Genomic DNA, 20998 nt, shown 5'->3' with positions numbered 1-20998 from the left:
TTGACTGGTCTCTTGTACCTACCAAGCTTGACATATGTAACAGTTTGGAGATAGGAGATAAGAATCTGAATTCAGCTCTAGAAATGGTAAATTAGTGTTTGAGTGATGAGTTTGAGATTAAAAAGTATTTAGAAAACAAATACAATTCTTTGGCATGTAGCAAACAAAATTATCAACATCTTTCTCTATAGGAAGTATGATGTATGCAGTACAATACCTGTATATGCAAACTGAACAAGATCCCACAGTGCATTGGGGTCTATGCCTTCCATTTTGATCTCTTCTTGCTTGGCTTCACAAACATCACTTGTAAACATGGCAGCAAAATAGTCAGAGACAGAACTGAGGACAAGTCTGCAAAAAAGTTAAAAACTGGTGTAATTTACATTGATATATGTATGAGAAATTTCTTACATAAAAAGAACCTTTTTAAAAAAAACATATTTTCACAGTATTTATAAATTTCCAGGAGCAATATATTATTAATGCATGTAGGCAGCAAAATACAGAATGACATTTAATTCTAATCTGGTTTTGCTTCCTTTGTATGAACCAAGTGGCACATTAGCATATGACTATAAAATAGACATAGAAATTAGCACTCAGTCTTTCTGATAATTTTCCAATCATGCAGATGTCCCAATTGTTAACAACATAATCTTTCAGTATCAAAGACAACTTACTAGTGAAACACATTTCATACTCCAGAGGTACTCTGCATTGCTCTTAAAGGCCTATTTTTTATAAACTTTACTAACAGCATGTGACTTTACACAATCCTTCAACCTTCAGTAAAACTGTTAGTAGCTTAAATGCTACTCATCAAAAAAAAGAAAAATTATTGTGTAATGCAATGTTTTTTTAAGAAACATTTCCAAAGGAAAATAATTTCAAAATACTTACAAAATGTGCATGGCCTGTTTGGGGATCTGATTTAGATAAATAAAAACCACAGCAAGTACCAGGTATAATTGTCATTACTGGGGTGGTAAGCTAAGGCATGCTTCTAAATACCCTCTACAATAATATTATGATTTTGTTAGCAGTGAATATTCACAGATGATCTTGAGCTAGAAATGTGGTACAGCTATAAATAGTGTACCACATGCTCTCATAAAAGATGGGTCACATTTCTGGCTTAATTTGAAAACATAACACATAAACACATTGATAAAAGACACAAGAATCACAACTGGGGAACTTGGAAACCAAGAGAAAATATTTAGCCATTTGTATATTGTTAACTATTTTGTTCACAAAAAAAAAAAAAAAAAAAGATACTGAAGAATAACAAATTACTGCTTACTTAGCCAGTGTGGTAATTAATTGCTTTTGCTCTTTTAGCTCATCTCAATAACAAAGTAAAATATGACAGTTTGAACTGGCTTCATAATTTTACAGTGTTTTAAGCTACTATATTTTACCCGCAAGTAAGGTAGCTTGAGAAGATACATATGATCTTTACTCTGGCTCAAATGATGGGCAATGACTAATTAGGTGTAGTAGTTTTATCATGTCTCATGTTGTGGTCAACTCTAGCAATCGTGAATTTTAGAAGTAAAGGTCCTAATTCATAAACAGCTCACATTTACATTCATGTAATTAATAAAAACAATAGATGGCTACAAAAAGATGAAATTAGAAATATACTTTGTTGCTACCACTAGATACTCCTAATTCACTATATTTATTTATTTATTTATTTATTTTCACCACTGAGGAACACTTACTTCTATGTACATTTATTTATTATCTTAACTGAGTATCACAAGTGTGTATTTAAGTCAACCATGATAACTGTACAGTTCTGGATAACTAAAAATGTTATAAACCTTCTTCAAATAATTTTTTTTACTGCTTATTTATAAGTCACTTGATTTACTGTTATTAAATGCTTGATTAAAGAAAAAATCACAGCAAGAAGGAAAAAACACTACAAACTTATGATTTTCTACGAGATGATACACTCTGTCAGAACTAGCAGAAATCTAATTTAGGACTGTGATCGAGATTTCCATTTGAGACCATTTCACATTAGCTGTTGCTTCAGATTTATTAACCACACCACCATTTAAATTCAACTATGAGTCTTCAACTTGGTCACTTACTAAAAGCAAAGCCAAAACCTTTTGCTGCATCAAAACTAATGGACAAATTAATGAACAGAAATTTTAATATACTAGTTAATGATCAGCTGAAATATTTTTAAACAGTAGTATCTTATATTTGCAATTTATGTTATTTATGTTCAGACATTATTTATTAAATAATCTTCTTGTATATGTATTCTCAACTCAAAGATAAGACAGAAAATAAGTAACAGAAGGATGACAACTCTCTCACAAACTTCTTCAAAGATCTGTGATTTTCCAGAATTTGTCTCATGGATTATTATGGGATGAGGAAATTCAAAGAAGCTGTCTAACGGATTCCAGCTGCAAATAAGCATTCAGTCTACAGAACCAGACAAGATCCAGGCCAAAGTGAAAAACCCTGAAAAATATGTAATACAGATCTCAGGTCCTCTGCACAACCCATTTTATTTACAAGTTTATCCATACTGGTTTGCACCACCTGTTAAAGAACATGGCTTAAGTGAGCAGAAAGGTTCTGTGAAGTAGCAGCTCACCTAAACGAGCAAAACAAGTTTTTGAACAGAGTGATAAAGAAAGAGGATTTTTTTTTAAGTCTCTTATGTTAATCAATAGTTAACAGAAATAATGAATCAGCTATTTCATCAACTGAATATAACCAAAAAGTTAGCTGATTTCAAGACACAAAGTTTTATATTTGGAAGTGCTTCACAGGCTGAATTGAAGTGAAAGAAACTTGCTAATTACACTTAATTCTGAAAGGTGACACCTTTTGTAAATCTTAACTGTGTTCCAGTGTTGAGATAGAAAACGAAAAGTGAGAAATCAAAGCGATCAATTAATTTGTAATGATCTGCTGCTTTTTGTAGCTCAGAAAGCTCCAAACAGCCCTAAATCTTGGTTTAAAGGCATGTTGACCTATTCATCAAGAAAGGTCAGGTGTCTCACTATGTCACCTTTTTTCAACTACTGATCTAGCAGCGAGAATACATAATAAACTCTTTCATCCTTGAGAATCACAGCAGGCAATTCATGGCTTAAAATGAGTTTCTGGACCCAGAAATATTTTCTCCAGTTTAAGAGACTTCTCTACCTTTACTACAACTAAATTCAGCCTGATATATTTCTGGTTTCTTTTATAATACAGAATATAACTGATTCTTGTTATGACTTTTTTATCCTGATATCAGATTTTGTTTTCTTTTATTATAGAATATTTCCTTGCAATTGTCACAACTGTTTTCACATACACCTTTGATACAGAATTCCCTCAACATTGTTTGTGCATTTATTAAGTAAAAGAAGCAAATAAACAAAAGAAACAAACCTTGATCACTTACATTCTGTAAGCAAGCTCTAACAATATTTTACTGTCAACTGTGTAGAATCTCAGATGTTACCTGGACTGCAAACTCATAGGCATGACACAACTTTTTTCCACATATATTATGCTAGTTCATATAGGAGTTGAACATTTATTGCTTTTAAATGTGATTTGTTCCCCTGTAGAGGACACCAGCTGACACTGGGTGTCTTTACTGACAGTGGTGTTCTACAGCTCTTCTTACAGCAGGCTGTAAGAATACTGTATATATAGAGGAGGCTTCATTATTTCCTAAATTTTAAGGCTTGCAGAACATATACTAAGGTATATCCATGCATGCCCTTGAAAAAAATTCAGGAAAAAAAGGAAGCAGACACTGGCTGTCACTTCCAGAACAATTCTGGCAGTACAATCAAGACTGCCATCTTTTCTGAATAGAAACAAAGGAGCAAGCTGTGGAACAGATCAACTGATTTGGATTACACCAGGTAGTGATTACCTTTCCTGATGACTGTGGTAGTCTCCCTCACCGGCTTACCAAACACAAAAAAAGGTGTAACAGCTTTGCAAAAAATATAGCTAACAGTAAATTTAATCTAGTATACACACTATTTCCTGATCAGTACCAAAGATCATTAGAAAAAAATCATGTCCAAACACCAGTAAATTTTTTCAGACCAAATATTGCCCACCAACTTTAAATTGGCATCTCCTATCCCAGAATCCTGATCTGTAGCTAATTGGGATCACCCTGTTTCATGTTGTCCATAATTAGGAATGAGATATGTCATGTCTTTCCCTTTTTTTACTCAGTCTTTCCCACACACACTATTACAATTGGCTTTAATACACATAAAGTAGAAAACGGTGTAATTTTCAACTCAGCTTCAGTAATATAGCACAAAACAAATCTTGTTCTGTAGTCCCTAATGAACTGTGTAAAACTAAGAGAAGAGTGTTCGCTGTAAAAGCTATTGGTACCCTGAGGAATTTTCCTTGTCAAAGTCTCCATTCCATGTTTTATCAATGGTAATTTATTTGTTTTGCAACATTTTCATTTTATTTTTGTTAATCTGTTAATTCTGTTCTTCAGACTCTATTTCACTTTGCTTAAGATCAAAACTAAATGTGTAACATCCATTCTCTATTGAAGAATTTGCCACTATATGTACCTTCTACCTCCACCTGTCATCTAGTCAGCATTTCAAATCTAGAATTCTTTGCCATCTACCTTTCTTCCTTTGCAGTCAGGACACTGAAATGTTGATTTGGCCTTGTTACTGCTGTAACTGCCTCCATGTTCCGAATTTGTAAGTATGTAAAGAAAGCCATGACATATATCATAAATTATTCTTGCCCATAAAATTCTAACCAGATTCTCCAAACATGTTGTGTATCTTGTCTCTAGGAAGAGAACAAAAATATTCCATTGACCACTTACACATGGCAAGCTTTTCCTTTAGTTTGTACCTACACACATTGCTCATAGACTGTTTTCCTTCCTTCTCTTGTGGATTAGAGCAGTCGCTTTTCATTCCATTGACTAACTTGATCAGAGACATTTTCAGGAATTTCCAAAGTGACAACACAATAACAATTAGGATAAAAGAGTGTCTGCGTTCCTTTGTGCATTCTCTCCGGGGTTCACATTTTGTTTATCCTCCTCTCAAAACCGAAATTGTACTCAGTCTCTCTGGAACGACAATATATTCAGGGGATGTGCAATATATTCAATAGTAGGGAGGTACCACCTCTGGTTTGGAAGACTCTGAGTAACAATTCACCAATGAGTGCTGAAGTGTTTATGCTGGCTATGTTTCAAGATGTGGAACTCAAAATCTGCTTTTGGTAAAAGAATAGTGGGAACTAATAAAGCATCTGCTACTCTTTTCTATTGCCTTTGAAGAGTACGTACAGCCAATCATTGTTTATTCTGCCCATTATCTCTGTTTTGTTCATGAACAACTTCCTTCCTTCTTGAATTTTAGTTTTTCTCTAGTCTCAGACTTGCTTGCCAACAAACCATCAGCTACTTTGATTTCTACATTGTCATTACTTGTTCCTTCAAAGCAGAAATCATTTACTTTTTCAGAGTCAACAGGCAAAGGAAATACGTGCTGTCTTAGGGCAAGAAAGAAAACATGGATTATCTAACATATGCTATCCTATTGCAAGCCATGACAGTACTGAAGATTGCACCACAGTTAGAAAGAAAACTTATGAACGGTCAGTTCTAACTTTGTAGAATGACTTTACCTGATGAATCTACGTATCTGTAGGCTCTAAGTGACTAACAGAACCCAGTTAGCAGTGACAAAAACTCAGATTACGTATCAGTCATCCGAATGGTACAAGAAAAAGAAACTAAGTCTCAACAGTAACATGCATTCAACTGACTTCTCAAAAATATCCTTTGTGTGAATCATGCCAGTGCTCATTGAAAATGAATTTTTCTTTCAGAATTCAAAGCTTAAAACTGCAGATTTTTTTAAATTTTCATATTTACAAATGCATATATATAAATGTGTGTATATATACATATGTACACTTCAACATTTGTATCTGTCAAATTGAAAAAATACATATTTTACAGAGAAAAAAGGAAATAAAAAATCTGCCAAAAGTCATGTGGCAAAATTCTAAATATAGCGTATTTTTTCCCCAGTCTTTGTAAAAGAAAGCTGTTCCTGTGCAGTTAACAAACAGGAGATAATCTTAGAGTTAATTTGGGATTCAGCATCAACTCAGAACCATTATCATAGTCTTGCTAATAATTCAGTAGCATCACATTAGCTCATTAACATATTAGAAATTCAGATTTACTGGGTAAAGAAGCGGTCAGTGAGTATATAACAGTTAAATTAATGACAATTGTGTCACACTTCCCATCACAACTGTTAATATTGATAATCTGTCCTGTGTGCTTATCTCATTTTGGAGAAAAATGGAACAGAACTATATTATAGACTTTTTTTTCCCCTGACCATATGAGCAATATTTATAAACTAACCCATTTGTAAACACAACTTTATCTAGAACAACTACAGAATAATAATAATAATAATATTAAAAAAATCTCCAAACAAGAAACCAAAAAAACTTCCCCAAACCCATAAACAGGGAGATGGAATTTTGAAAAAAATCAATTAAGCCTGAAACAAGAAAGTTTCCTTTTTGTCTTTAATCTCTTGTACAATATACAGCTACAAGTATAAGTGATATCAGTATCTACACTAAGTGATGTTCCTTCTTTGCCCTGAGAACCATGCCTTTTGAGTTTACATTCTCTTCTTTCTTGGTTTCAACTTCTTTTCATTCTTTCACTGTCTCCCAGACATTTAAGTGTAAGTGGCCCTTTATCTCTTCTACAGTACAAACTGAAACACAATTTTACATCTCATTGTATCCCTTAAGTTGCCACAATGTTTTTAGGAATGTTACACAAACCTGACATCATTTCCACCAAACACACCATGTCTACCATAGCTTTAGTTTTTTCCAGAGACGACAATGCACATATCACAGCTGCCAGACTTGATAACAAAGTCCATTGTCCAAAACATTTTGTCAGTGTCAGTTTGCATCCTTGTGTCAGTTTTGAAGAGATCTGCTACTGCAACCAGTATTTTGTACCCTATGCTGTTTTGAACCAGTAGAAAGATGAAAAAAAAAAAAAAGAGAAGACAGGAATATGAATCCAAGCAGCTTCTCAACATTTGGAAATGGGCAGGACAGGCAAACTGTCACACTGATAAGAGCTGATGAAGATCCATTATGATGCATATGCAAAGCAGAACTCAGTAATTTTCCTCCAGAAGAAAACCCACACATTCAGACATAGCATACATATTTTAATGTAGAAAGACAACACAATCAACGGTGATCCTCTATTTGTGGGCTTAAAGATTTTATTTATTCACTGTAACTCCACAAGGAAAAGGGGAAAAAAGCTTGCAGGAGAAGGAAAAGTTCAATTTTAGCTCCTTTGAACTATCAGGAGAAATGTCAGAAACACAGAGATTAGGTTTGATGAAAGTACAGAGATAGATCTGTGAAGTCATTATAATAAGTGAATGCTTAAGTATCTAGATTTTTAAGGTCTATATGTCATCATTTTCTTTTATTCTAGAACTCCTTTGTACAAAATGATACAACAGAGCATCATTATTAATTTATCTTCACAAGTCATTTCTCCATGGAGTGACCTGTCACTGGTCACCAGAGAGAGGAGCTCAGGACCTCCCCCTCCGCTGCCCCCGTCAGGAAGCTGTAGACTGGCGTGGGCTCACCCCTCAGCCTTCTCTCCTCCAAGCTGAACAAGCCAAGTGACCTCAGCCGCTCCTCGAAAGTCTTGCCCTTGAGGCCTTTCGCCATCTTGGTCGCCCTCCTCTGGACACACTCTAATAGTTCGATGTCCTTCTTGTACTGAGGCGCCCCAAACTGCACACAGTGCTCGAGGGGGGGCTGCACCAGTGCAGTGTAGGGTGGGACAATCACCTCCCTCGACCGGCTAGCGATGCTCTGCTTGATGCACTCCAGGGCACAGCTGGCCTGTTTTGCTGCCAGGACACGCTGCTGACTCATATTCAACTTGCCACTAACCCAAACCCCCAGATCTCTTTCTGCAGGCCTACTCTCCAGCCTCTTGTCCCCCAATTTGTACGTGTAAAGAGGATAGCCCTGTCCCAGGTGGAGAATCCTGCACTTGCTCTTGTTAAATTTCATATGGTTGGTGACTGCCCAGCTCTCTAGTCTGTCCAGATCTCTCTGTAAGGCCTCTCTACCCTTGAGGGAATCCACAGCTCCTCCTAATTTAGTGTCATTAGCAAAAACTTACTTAATGTACATTTGATTCCTGCATCCAGATCATTTATAAAAACATTAAAGAGCACTGGCCCTAAAACTGAGCCCTGGGGAATGCCACTGGTGACTGGCCGCCAGCTTGATGTAACACCATTTACAGTAACTCTTTGAGCATATTTAAGAAAGGATAAGAAATTCTGTGCAACAGCAGCTGTGTGAGAGGAATCAGAAAATGTAAGACAATCAGCCCTGCAGACACCAAGGTGAGAGAAGAAAGAGGGGAAGGAGGTGCTCCAGGCACACTGGAGCAGAGATTCAGACCATGCTGAAGCAAATTGTCCCCCTGCAGGCCCTGGAAGTCCACGCTGGAGCAGATATCCACTCTGCAGCCTGTGGAGGATCCTACACTGCAGTAGGTGGATGTGCCCTGAAGGAAGCTGCAGCTAGTGAAGAGCCCATGTCGGAGCAGGCTCCTGAGAGGAGCTGCAGCCCATGGAGAGGAGTCTGGCAGGACTTGTTACCCTGTGGGGGACCCACGCTGGAGCAGTCCCTTCCTGAAGGACTGCACCCCGTGGAAAAGACCCACACTGGAGCAATTTGTGAAGAACTACAGTCCATGGGAAAGACCCACGCTGGAGAAGCTAGTGAAGGACTGTGTCCTGTGTGAGAGACCCCATGCTGGACCAAGGGAAGAGTGTGAGGAGGAAGGAGCAGCAGAGACAACGTATGATGAACCAACCACAACCCCCATATTCCCCATGCCCCTTTGCCACTCACAGGGAGGAGGTAGAAGAGTTGGGAGTGAAGCTGAGCCTCAGAAGAAGGGAGGAGTGGGGGGGAGAAGGTGTTTTTAGTTCCATTTTTATTTCTAACTGTTCTACTCTGTTATTAACTGGCATTACATTAAATTAATTCCCCCTAAGTCAAGTCTGTATTCCCCATGACAGTAACTGCTAAGCAATCTCCCTGTCCTTATCTCAACCTATGAGCTTTTACATCTTATTTCCATCCACTTGTCCTTCTGAGGAGGGGGAGTGATGGAGTGCCTTGGTGGACACCTGGCAACCAGCCAAGGTCAACACAGCACAATCAGCCACAGGTGTTTAGGTAACTTAAGCTATAGATCTCCATTGATTACAATGAGATTAGACACATGGCCATATCAAAACCAAAACTCAACTGGATAACCAACTTGAAATTCTCAGAAATGACCTTTGAAACTCAAGGCCCATTTCTGCATGTGCAAAATCTTTAACTGGTACATACTCAATTACGTGAACTTAAGATCTTTTATGTCTGAAAAAGGTACAAATAAAACCAGAAGAGTTCCTTGTGGAGATCACAGAAATTCCTTTGAAAATATTAATGGCATTCTCAGTATCAGGAAATATTCTTTAACTACTACTCCTCCTTCTTAAAAAAAAAAAAGTTATCAATCAAGGGTAATATTAAAAGTTTATCTAAATTGCCTTGCCGCTTTCCCTCTGATAGCAGGAATTTTTGTTGCTGTTGCTCTGTCCCAACCGTATTAATTGAATATTTTTTTTTTTAAACTCATGGACAATAGGTTGTGTTAAACACCACAGTTTAGATGCAATGTTTGATGTGAGAAGATCCTCAAACCTTAATTACAGATATTTGAGAATGAACATAGGGCAGCTGTACTGTTTGTACAGTGTGCTTTCCACAAGCGTCTGTTACTGAATAATGGAAGAAAACAAGCTGAGTCTTAGGACTATATACTGTGCATTTTGTTTCTTTCACCCCCTGCCTTTAAACTGTCTTTCCTTCTCTGCCTGGTTTATCCTTTCATCTCTCCTTTCAGCTTAACTTTCTCCATTCATTTTTTTTCATTTTACTGATACTGTTTTTTTCCTTAGACTCCATCTCTCTATAGTAGCACTCAAAATACATCAAAAAAGATGGTCCCTCTCCTTTGAGAACTAAAAAAGAGAACATAACTTACAGTTTGCTGAAAGGGTTTTATTGAATTTATCAGGATGATAGTAAATAAAAGCTGTACTACTTTAGAGGTGAGGATCCAAAAAAGTCTTCAGTTGAATTTATTTCAGTATGTATGATGAAAAATTTAAATTTTGTATTGAAAGAAAGTTTTTCACTTTTCTTCTGAACACTTGTAGAGAGATTTGAGGAGCCACACTAAAGCAGTTCTTTGTTTTATATGTATGTGGTAATTTCCTACTCATTCTGTGCTACCTTTTCCACCACGGTAAGATTCCCTCCTGACCCTTATCTTGAGTATCGGAAGAACAGAATTGCAAGTCAGAATCGAAAAGATACTTTCTGTATTGAAAGTCAGAATTGCAAGCTGAGGATATAGCTCTCCTCCTGTATTTTTTGCATTTTCTGTTTTTATTGAATTATGTTTTATTGTAATTCAGTCTCTGTTACATGACAGTGTTTTGTTTTAATTGAATAGGAATAGGTAAACTCTATGCTTATATCACTTTGTTGGTTTTTTTTTCCTCCAGCATTAAGTTCCTGTATGGCTTTGTACAGCATTCCTAGCCAAAATCCAACTTACGGCTTAAACCTTAGTCTGAGTTTAGAGCTGCCTATAACATTTATGCAATCCTGGCTGGAAGTTTTAATGAACTCTCCAGTGCAAATCTTAAAGGCCTATCTATCATTTGCATTGACTTTGGCTGTTTTATTTTCAGCATTTTTGATGTTTATTCAGCAGCTGTAGAATATAGTATTTCAAGTATAGTATTTGAAAACAGTGCAATTCAAGGGAGTTCCTTCACTCAAAACAACAACATTAGTTGAGGCAAATATGTACTTTTAATTTCATGTTCATCCATGGGATTACTGCTTGATTAAGAATTTTCTTTTACCTTGGAAATAATTGGTGCTCTGATCATGTCACGATAGTTCTGAATAACATTTACTTCCCTGTGTTTTTCTGTTTCAGATGACATTTACTAGCTGCGTTAGATTTCTAGATACAACTGCATTTGGCTGATTGTAACCTGGATAGAAGAAGGAAGTGTCAATTACAGTGGGCTGGTTTTATTCATTTGTTTGTTTTGTAACAGCAATGCTTGAGTTCCTTCTGTTCCAGGCACTGTAAAGGTACAATATGTTTCTTGTCTGAAGGAGGTTATATGAGAGGTACAGAAAATGAGAAAAATATATATAGCTTGCATCTCCAGAGTAAGTGGAGAAGCTACAAACTCCATGTTCATAATATTTTAAAATAAGGATGGAATGTTAATAGTGCAACAGCTTAACTGAAGGAAAGGGAAATTATTATTTTAGCATTTTTCTCTCTTTAAGGTATTTTACATTTTTACATTTCACTGTTATCTATACATGTTATAGCAATATAACAAAAAATTTGAGGTTTACTTAATTTTTCGAATTTACTTAAATGCCTTTGAAAAGCCTAGGTCTTCCTACTTTCTCAGTACCCTTTTTGGTTGCTTGTTCATCATTACAATACTTGGTTGGTTTGTACTTCCTTTTCCTATTCCTTCATGTGAAAGATTACACCTGTGACCTGTTTAACGGAAGATTAGATTAGACAAACATGATGTTCAGGAGCCAACAAAAAGCTTAAGTACATTATAACTTTAAAGCTGTTTGAGTCACCTGAACAGTGAAAAGCAGCTATAATTAGACTGAATTTGGCATGGTACTTCCAAGTGGAGGACTAGAGCTCAGTGATTATGTTGTATGATCTCCCTTCTAATTTGACTTTCTCCCATTTTTTGAGAGAAATAAAAACGTAAAAAAAAAACCCAAAACCAAAACCAACCAAAAAACACCAATGACAAAAACTAATTTGGCAGCATTCAGGCTATGACCAGAGCTTACCTGACATTCTTCCTATAAAATTATCAGGTTTTAGAGATCTTAAGGCACAGCAATAACTTCTCCTCTAGAGGAAAAGTTATTTAAACAGATCATCAAAGGACATAATCAAGATATGTGATAGGAAAAGAGGGGAAAAAAGAGCAAGTACTATCAGGAATGAAATCAGAAATGACACAGAGATTATGAACTGTGTAGGGGTCTGGAGAGATGAACAGGAACCAATGGCAGCATAACTATTTTTGGTGTCTTTCACTTCATTTGATGCAATATACTGACATTTCTTAACTGAATTTTTACTTTTATAGAAATAGATACATTGAGACTACATTATTACATAAAACATTTTTCTGTGCGTGGTTTTTACACTACTGTTTTGTTTTGGTTTGTTCTAAATCAAAGGAAAATTATGAAAAATATCACTTTCATACTTTTTACTGAAAAACGTAGAAAGTTTTGCCCTGGTTTTCTTAAAGTGATTCTTACTGTACTATATTGTAGCATATTAAATCTATTGCATATTCTTAAATTATTCTATTAAAAAGAAGAGAAAATAAGTGAGAACCATTACTTTTTAGGCAATAATTTTCAGTATTTTGTATTTATTAATTTGTAACATATTCAGTATAAGCTCTGGCTTGTAATATGTTTTAATTGGATTTTAAAATGAGGGTTCACTTCATCTAGGATAAGATTTTGTAAACTTTGTACAGGGAATGTTCTACCAAACTTCTATCATGAAGTATCAAATTTAAAAACTCCACAAATACTGATCATGCACTGCCCTCTGCAAGCAGGCTTTTTATATGTTCTCAGAAATACAAAATAAATATTATCTAGCCTACTTTGTACAAAACTTTAATTAGAGGAGGCACATTGCTGGATCTGCTCCTGACAAATCTGGAAGAAAAAAAGGACCTGTGAAATCTGATGGCAAACTTGCCTACAGTGACCATGAGACAACGGAATTTAAGATAACAGATCTTGAGAGAAGTTAGTAAAATGAATAGCAAATTACAACCCTGGGTGTCAGAAGTGATGCCCAACTGAAGTCAAATGCAAAAATGGAGTACACGGAAGGTGAAAGCAGGGATGAATGACCTGGGGAAAATACAGAGACATTGCCCCAACATGCAATAATGGAATTATGGAGGCCCAAAGGTTGAGTGCAGATGAAGTTAGCAAGGGATGTGACAGGAAAGAAGGGTTTCTGTAATTACCTTGGCAGCAAAAGAAAGACTATGGAAAATTTTTGTCCACTGCTCAATAAAGCTTTCTTTGGCTCAGTCTTTTTTCTTTTTTTTTTAGCATGGTCTCCTTTCAGGCCTCCCTGGTCCCTGTGCCTCATGGTAGGATCTGTGGGGTATCACTCACAATAGAGGAAGATGTACTTAGGCTGCAGTTAAGTGAATTGGACATACACATGTCCTTGGGACCAGAGAGGATATGTTCAAGCAGCAATGATTGAGGGAGCTCAGCAATGTTACTGAAAGGCCACTCCCTCTTATCTTTAACAGATCATGACAATTGCAGCAGGTCTCTGAAGACTGGAAAAGTCATTTCCATGTCCATCCTCAAGATGGAAGATGTGGGTAACTACAGTCTGGTTTGCCTCACCAAGATGATCATGGAGCAAATTTGCCTAGAAGCCGTATGCTGGATCACTGAAGATAGTGAGGTTAATCAAAAACTGGAACAGGCTGCCAAAAGACAAACCTCCACAAGTGATGATATTTAAAAACTAACTGGGTATAGCCTTCAATGGCCTAATCTAACCTTGGACTTGACCCTGCTTTGAGCAGGGGGAGTTGAATCAAACTCTAGAAGGTCTCTTCTAAATTAGATTATATTCTAGGACTGTAATGACCACATTAAAAATAAACAGCTTTGTCTTTGCTTGTCCAGCCACATCTGTCTAAAACAGAGAATAAACACTATTAAAAAAAAAAAAACCACAGAAAATTCAGAATACCCTTCACTTCGTTTTATCTTGTTGGACAAAATTCTAGTTTATTCAGAATGTACTCTTTTCAATTCTACATAACTCAGCACTTGGTTTTGCCAGTTCTTTGAGATTTGGTCTTTTGACTGCAGACCACAGAGAAGTAGAAAGTCGAATGTAAAGTTATCTGAAGGTTTATTAGAAAAATCTAAATAAAATTTTGGCTATTATTTCATGGTCAATCTTCTTATTAAGATATTTTTCCAGCTCCAGAAGGATTTAGATATACTGTAGAATTGAAATGACAAATGTGAAATTAAATTTACTACTGAAAGGTGGGCATACAAATATGAACAGCTGTCTTAAAAATAGTGGGGAAAATGAACTAAACTAATAAAAAAACCTTCCAGTTTCCTCTGTCTCCTCTACAAACTATGCAGTTTACCAAAATATTCAAAATAGGCAAAAAGCATACTGGTAAAAAATGTGTATTCTATATCATGCATATTAAACAGGGCAAATGATACCAGTTGTGGAATATTTCTATGTATCTAATAAGTAATTTTTCAGACAGTTTAAGAATGTAGATTCAGACATCGATTTTTTTTTTTTTTTAACTCATCTGTGTTGAAAAACGTGAAAAGCAAAAATAGGCCAACTGTCAAGAAGGAACAACAAAATTCTTATTATTTCTGAAAAAATCTTTTTTATTTTATTGCAGTAACGTATAGGGAGGTAAAATCAGACACAAATTAGAAGGCCTTAGGTTATTATCCCTCCAGTTTTCTTTTTGATGGGAGGCATCTTAAGGCAAATCTCATAGCTCTGAACACTGTAAATGCAGATGGACAGAAGGACTGAAGTTTAATATTACTCCCTCTGGACTTGATGTACCCATAAAGGAAAGATCTTGGTGATTCAGATAAAAATGGCATCAGACCACAACTACCAGGTGTGCATAAAGTGCCAGATGCATAATACATTTAATAGTGGCAAAAAGCCTGGAACACAGGAGTTGTGTCAGTTGCCAAATCAGTGGGTAGAAACTACTGCAGACTTGGCTGGCATCTGGGGACCTGAGTATATGAAGGCAAGGGAGGAACAGGAAAAATGGCAGCTCTTAGATAGGAGAGTAGAAACAAAGTCTTAAGAATAAAAAATGCTGAAAGGAGAAAGATTTCTACGTTTATTACAGCTACTAATGTGAAACCAAGCAGACGTTTTTTCATGTGTGCTGCAAACTACCTAGATCAATCTGTTACTGCTTGTTAAGTGGAGTTATTTTCTCATTTATTACAATTCTTGGGGCAATTTAAATATTTTAATGAATGTTTCTGTCTGGTTTTACTTTTTAGTGTTTGAACAATAGCATTGGCTTTTCAGTCTTGCATATTGTACCTTTTTTTTAATAATTATCATGGGAGTTGGAATATAGAATATCCAACTTGACTGTAAAACAGAAAAAGAATAGTCTCCGTGTCCATCTTCACTTAGGGCAGAAGAAATTTCATAAGGTCCAAGTTGCCAAGATGACCTTACAGTATTCCTCTACACCAGAAAGTTACTTTATGAGTTCAGAAATACATTTGCTGTTTTTCAGTTTTCCTGCTGGGGAACGACAGTCCTGCTCTGAATTTAGTACCTCAGCAGAGAAACTAGGGCACAAGCAGGGAATAGGTGACCCTTAGTTTGCAGCCTTATGCAGAGTTCAAATGCAAAAAGACTTGCTATCCTGGAAACTCAGAAGTATTATCTGTATTTTAATCTAAACTCTAGGATTGGATTTTTATTTGCATGCACTAAATCAAAGGCTATAGCTGAGACCAAAATCTCAATGAAGAGTAACATTTTTAAGCTCTAATTACAATCCAAAACCAAGCAGATTTTCATATATACTGGCTGCTTTAATACCAGATAATCTTATAGAATTTTAGAAATTATATAATTATAATTTTTGTACTAACAATTATTATTAAAGGTAATTAAGATATTTTTCAGTTCATTCAAAGGTACAGGTCATGGGAAGTCAGTGTTCAGTATTATTATGTCTGAGAGACTCTGTATGACAGACTTAGAGTATCATGATCTTAATCTAAAAATGACACTGTGTTCAGTGTAGCTGTACAGCATCTCATTTCAGAAATTTCCATTCTCCTCACATATGAACAGCATCACAGCAGGGAGAAATGTTTGGCACACTCATGATGAGTTTACTAGTTGAGTACTACTTGAACTTTTGAAATCTGTACGAAAAAAAGCCACCTTCAAAGGCCCAACCTTCAAATACCACCTTTTGCAGCAACTTACATTTGTGGTGTTTAAAGCAAGAGGGAAGCAGGCGTAAGGGGCCACAGAAAACACTGTACTAAGAAATAAGCATACCCAAAACTTTTACTTTTGTAGTTTCAATATCTTATGCTTATGTCCTACCTATGTGCAGGTATCTTGCGATTCCCAGCAATGAGGATAACGTCACAGAGCTGCTGTTGCTTCAGGTAGCTCTCCATCTTTCTGAAGGTTTGCTCTGCATGGTGAACAGCCTGGTAGAATTCCTCAGAGCTACACGAATCCATGTCGCAGTGGGGTGGCAAGGGGTGGCTGGCTCCTGACAGTCTGTAAACCGCAAGAGAAACTCCATGTTGATAAGAAGTGACCAGGTGTCTAAACTTCATCACAGGCTTCTAGAATCTGAAATAAGTAATCAATGCATCCTTCCCAGTTCTCATCACTAGAAGTACAAGTGCTTTGGGTTTTTGTGTGGCAGGGTTTCAGTAGTGGGGGAGGGGCCACAGGGCCAGCTCCTGCTGGAAGCTGCTGGAAGCTTCCCCGGCTGGGAGCCGGACCCGCCTCTGGGAGAACAGATTCCAGAGGGGAAACCTGCCGGGAGTCGGGGGATCGGGATGGGAGACGAACCCCTGTGCAGATCCCGAGGGCAGGGAGGAAGGAGGAGCGGGGTAGGAGGCTGATGCCCCCGCAGCCCGTGGTGAGGCGGCAGGCTGTGTCCCCCCAGCCCATGGAGGGGAGTGGGAGAGTGGCGGCCCCCCAAGATGGCCGCCGCTCCCTGGGGAAGCCCGCGCTGGGGCGGGACTGAAGGACCGCAGCCTGCGGGAGGGACCCGCGCCGGGGCAGTTTGTGAGGAACTGCAGCCCGCGGGAGGGACTCACGCTGGAGCAGTTCGTGGAGGACGGTCTCCCGCGGCGGAGCAGGGGAGGAGCGCGGAGTCCTCCTCCCCCTGAGGAGGAAGGAGCGGCAGAGACAAGGTGTGACGGGCTGACCCCAACTCTCCTTCCCCATCCCCCTGCATTGCTCGGAGGTGGGAGGTGGAGAGAACCGGGATGGGGGTGGGCTGGGAAGGAGGGAGGGCTGGGGAGAAGGTGTTCTCACGTTTGGGTTTACTTCCCATTATCCTGCTCTGATTCAGTTGGTAGTAAATTGAACTGATTTTGGCTTTTCCCCAACTTGAGCCTGCCTTTTGCCCATGACCATAAGTGGTGAGTGATCCCTCCCTGTCCTTGTCTCGACCCATGAGCTTTCCTTTATATTTTCTTCTCCTCATCCCACCAGGGTTGGGGAGGAGTGAGCGAGCAGCTTCGTGATGCTTTGTTGCCAGCTGGGCTTAAACCACAAGAAGATAGAAAAATTTTACTGCATTGGGAGGGACAACTAAAATTGTAAGTCTGTTAACACAGAAATGATTATTTTTTTTAGCATAGACATGGAAGTAATCCATTTCTTTCTTCCTTGACAAAGTTATTAAAAAATGTAAATATGAACAACAAACAAATTCAGTATATTCATGTTAAGGTTCATTGTATAGCTATGTCTTCATTACTAAACTATGATTGGGCTCTAATTTTTTTTAGCATTTTAGAGCAAAATTATTTTACAGAATTAAACTACCTTTATTTATTTTTCTTAAATATTAATATGAACACACAAAATAAAGAAATAATGGAAAAAGCAATCCTATCTTTCCACTGGTTCTAAGAGTGCCTACTCTAGTTCACTTCTTCAAATTCACATTCATTTTACACCACCTGGGAAAGAAAAATAAAACTCTAATTCACTTAATTTGTAATGAATTGGGAATATTTCCACAATGATAAATTCATACCTACTTTTTAACCAAAACACTCAATAATACAGAGTGAATTTAGCCTACAAAGATAATGATGTCTATAATTCAAAAAATCAGAAAAAAAAATGGAAACAGGAGAAAAATGGAATTATTTTTTCATTATATAGCCATATATTCTCAGTGCAAATTTACAAAGTTCAGTGTTTCTGGTTCAGACTTTTACCAAAAATAAGAAAATGTGTCAGCAAGTACTAGCCCTTAAGGAAACTAATGCTAGTGTTTCCAAATAATTCACAACACAGACGATGCCCTCTTCTTCTACAAATATGTAATGAGATTGTTTCAAAAGAAAGCCGTAACATTTTAGATATTTTGTGGTGCTGAAAATGAAGGATTTCATAGATGGAGCTGGTTGGGTTTTCTATACTTCAAGTAGACTTATTCAAAACAGCTTACATAATCAACAGAAGAACAGCAGAGGACACATTTTAGAATAGCATATCAAACAATATTATCAATTAATTCAAACCAGTCTAATTTTTTATATATTCTACTGAAAGATAAATATTAAGGAGCACATAAGAAATGTTGATAATTTACAGTAATAATATGACAGTTTCATTACATAAGGTTTGAATTCAGTAGGTACTATATTCTAAGAATATTAATAGACCTATAAGTTAATGCAATCAGCACTCCTGGCTGGAAAAAATTGAAAAGTGCATAAAAATAATTTTTAAAAATCAGCTATTAAAATATTCAGTTATCTTAAAAAAAAAAAAAGAAGAAAAAACTTTAGCATTTTTATTGACTCTTGGTAAACTATGATATAGTTCAGAAAAATAGTATTTCCTTTTGACATACACTAGTGATTTACTTTTGAATTAGTTTGTGTACAAAAGTGTTCCACATACTCTCTTATGGTTATTTTACAAGAGTCCACAGGTTTAAGGAGGAAAGGCTTGTCCATCTTTCTGTCACAGCAATTTCTAGCCTTCACAGCATTCCTTTAAAGTAGCTGGAAGCCTGCGTAATTGAAGGTGGCCTGCAGATAATTTTACAGGGAACCAACTCCGCTACCTTTGTATCTCACCCCACCATCTATTCTGTCCCATACATAAATACTAACTTAATGAGTTACCTTCTAAAATTATTACCCATGGTAGCTTCACTTGCATAGCATTAAATTGGATTCTGAGAAATCATCAGCTGGTTTAAATTAATCAATATTGCCATTTTTATGCTGGTAATGTTACAATATGTGTGAGCCTGTCTCTAGAAAACTGAACTGGCAAAACTTTATTAACTATGATTCCTCAACAGAAACAGTTATGAATTTGTGATTTAGAAAGGAACATTTCCTTAATTCTGTTATAGTCAACCTTGTTATATAGTCAAGTACTTCATGCTAGGTGTCACTCACAAACTCCTCCTGAAGGATAAAACAAACATATCCATTCTGTGAGTGACATAATCTGTTTATGTGTTCCTATACAATCTGGACTGCCAACCGTGTTGATCAGAAATCCAAGTTTATTTTCATATCTTTGGATGATCAACAAATGCTTTCACATAAAACTGTAATAATGGAGCTAAGCTCATTAGTATGGGTAGTGGAGAGACATTTCAGCTTTTTTCTTTCTTCTTTTTTTTCCTCACTTTGATTGTAGCCCTATGCAGACTTCTTTGGTTTTATTGCTGAAGAATTAGAATGACAAGTTATTTACAAGAAATAAATCAGTGCCCAATAAACGAGGTTGCTAGGGTTAAACAGACACATTTCTTCCCTTCCTCCAGGGAATTTAGAAGTGACAACAACAGCAATTCTGAGAAATGAAAATAACAGGAATAAGCAGATCTGAATGGGTTCGTATTGTTTGTTAATTCAGAACTTAGGTCTAAGTCAAAGTCAGTTTACTAACCTTGCCTCTTCTTGACTATTCAAAACATGCTGCCCTTCTCAGGTCAGAAAAAGAGAAGTACCCTGACTGAATTTATGCTAGTCCTGTGAAGTTAGATTGGGCTGCAATGAGTTTAGTCTATTTTATTCCTGAATCACTAGATGGTGTTTGCCACAAATTTTGCCCTCTTTCCTGCTTGCCATTAATAAATGCTTTTCACACTCAAACTCATCAGTATATCTGTCATTTAGCAAGTCATTAAATGACTACTCAAAATCAAGCCCCAAAGGCCCAGCACATTTTCAATTATTATCCTGAAAACTAGCAAGCAATAAGCTTAGTAGAAGACAATAAGTTAATCTTTTATTTATTTTCTGAGAAAGCCCAGATAAAAAGTCTGCTACTTATCCTATTCAGGAGCTACTTCTTTTTCATTACAAATGCTCTGTCTGCATAATCGATGCTTTAAATTCAGTCAGCAGCTTGTTAAAGTAGGGATTAGTTAAAGAGCTTCAGCCAGCAAATACCAGTTATTTTCTACCAATTCGTGAAAGGCATGTATGTATAGGTACTTACAACCAATTAGCAATATGAAAATAACTTTTTCTCTTTGCATATATTGTTTTTGTTTAGGTGCAGGCAGTCTGAACCACATACACAGTGAGACATTTGTTGATTGCGTTCTGCAGGAACTCCAGCAGTCTTCAACTGAAGATTCCCTGAGTTTTTCAAAACCTTTTTTAGCACTTGTGTACCTCAAAATCCTGTAATCAGTGAACAGGACAGACTCCAGATGGGCTTTTTCCATAATCTTTCTCAGTTGGCAAGTGCAAAAGTTGAACTTAGTGTGGGAATTGCAAACATTCAAGGGTTGTTCAGACCAGAACACTTTTTATCTTTAAACGACTTAGTTAATAGTACAAAAATAAGGTAACCAAACCTTTCATAAGATTACAATGATACTGAATGGTGATACTACAGGATGAGAAAACTAAAAGGCTTACAAAAATTATCAACATT

At 36.8% G+C, this 20998-nt stretch overlaps 1 protein-coding gene across 1 annotated transcript in view; it reads right to left on the bottom strand.

Moving 5' to 3' along the window:
* Positions 1–20998, bottom strand: part of KLHL1 (kelch like family member 1) — a 242966-nt gene that overhangs the window by 157772 nt on the left and 64196 nt on the right. Inside the window, exons 2-3 of the mRNA XM_069802592.1 lie at positions 16430–16612; positions 218–354 (exon numbers count right to left, since the gene is read on the bottom strand). Coding sequence (XP_069658693.1) covers positions 218–354; positions 16430–16612 — 320 coding nt within the window. The remainder of the gene's footprint in view (positions 1–217; positions 355–16429; positions 16613–20998) is intronic.

Source organism: Haliaeetus albicilla, chromosome 15 (assembly GCF_947461875.1).
Source record: "Haliaeetus albicilla chromosome 15, bHalAlb1.1, whole genome shotgun sequence".
In the NCBI taxonomy this organism is placed as follows: Eukaryota; Metazoa; Chordata; class Aves; order Accipitriformes; family Accipitridae; genus Haliaeetus; species Haliaeetus albicilla.
This window is presented reverse-complemented; position numbering and strand designations above follow the sequence as displayed.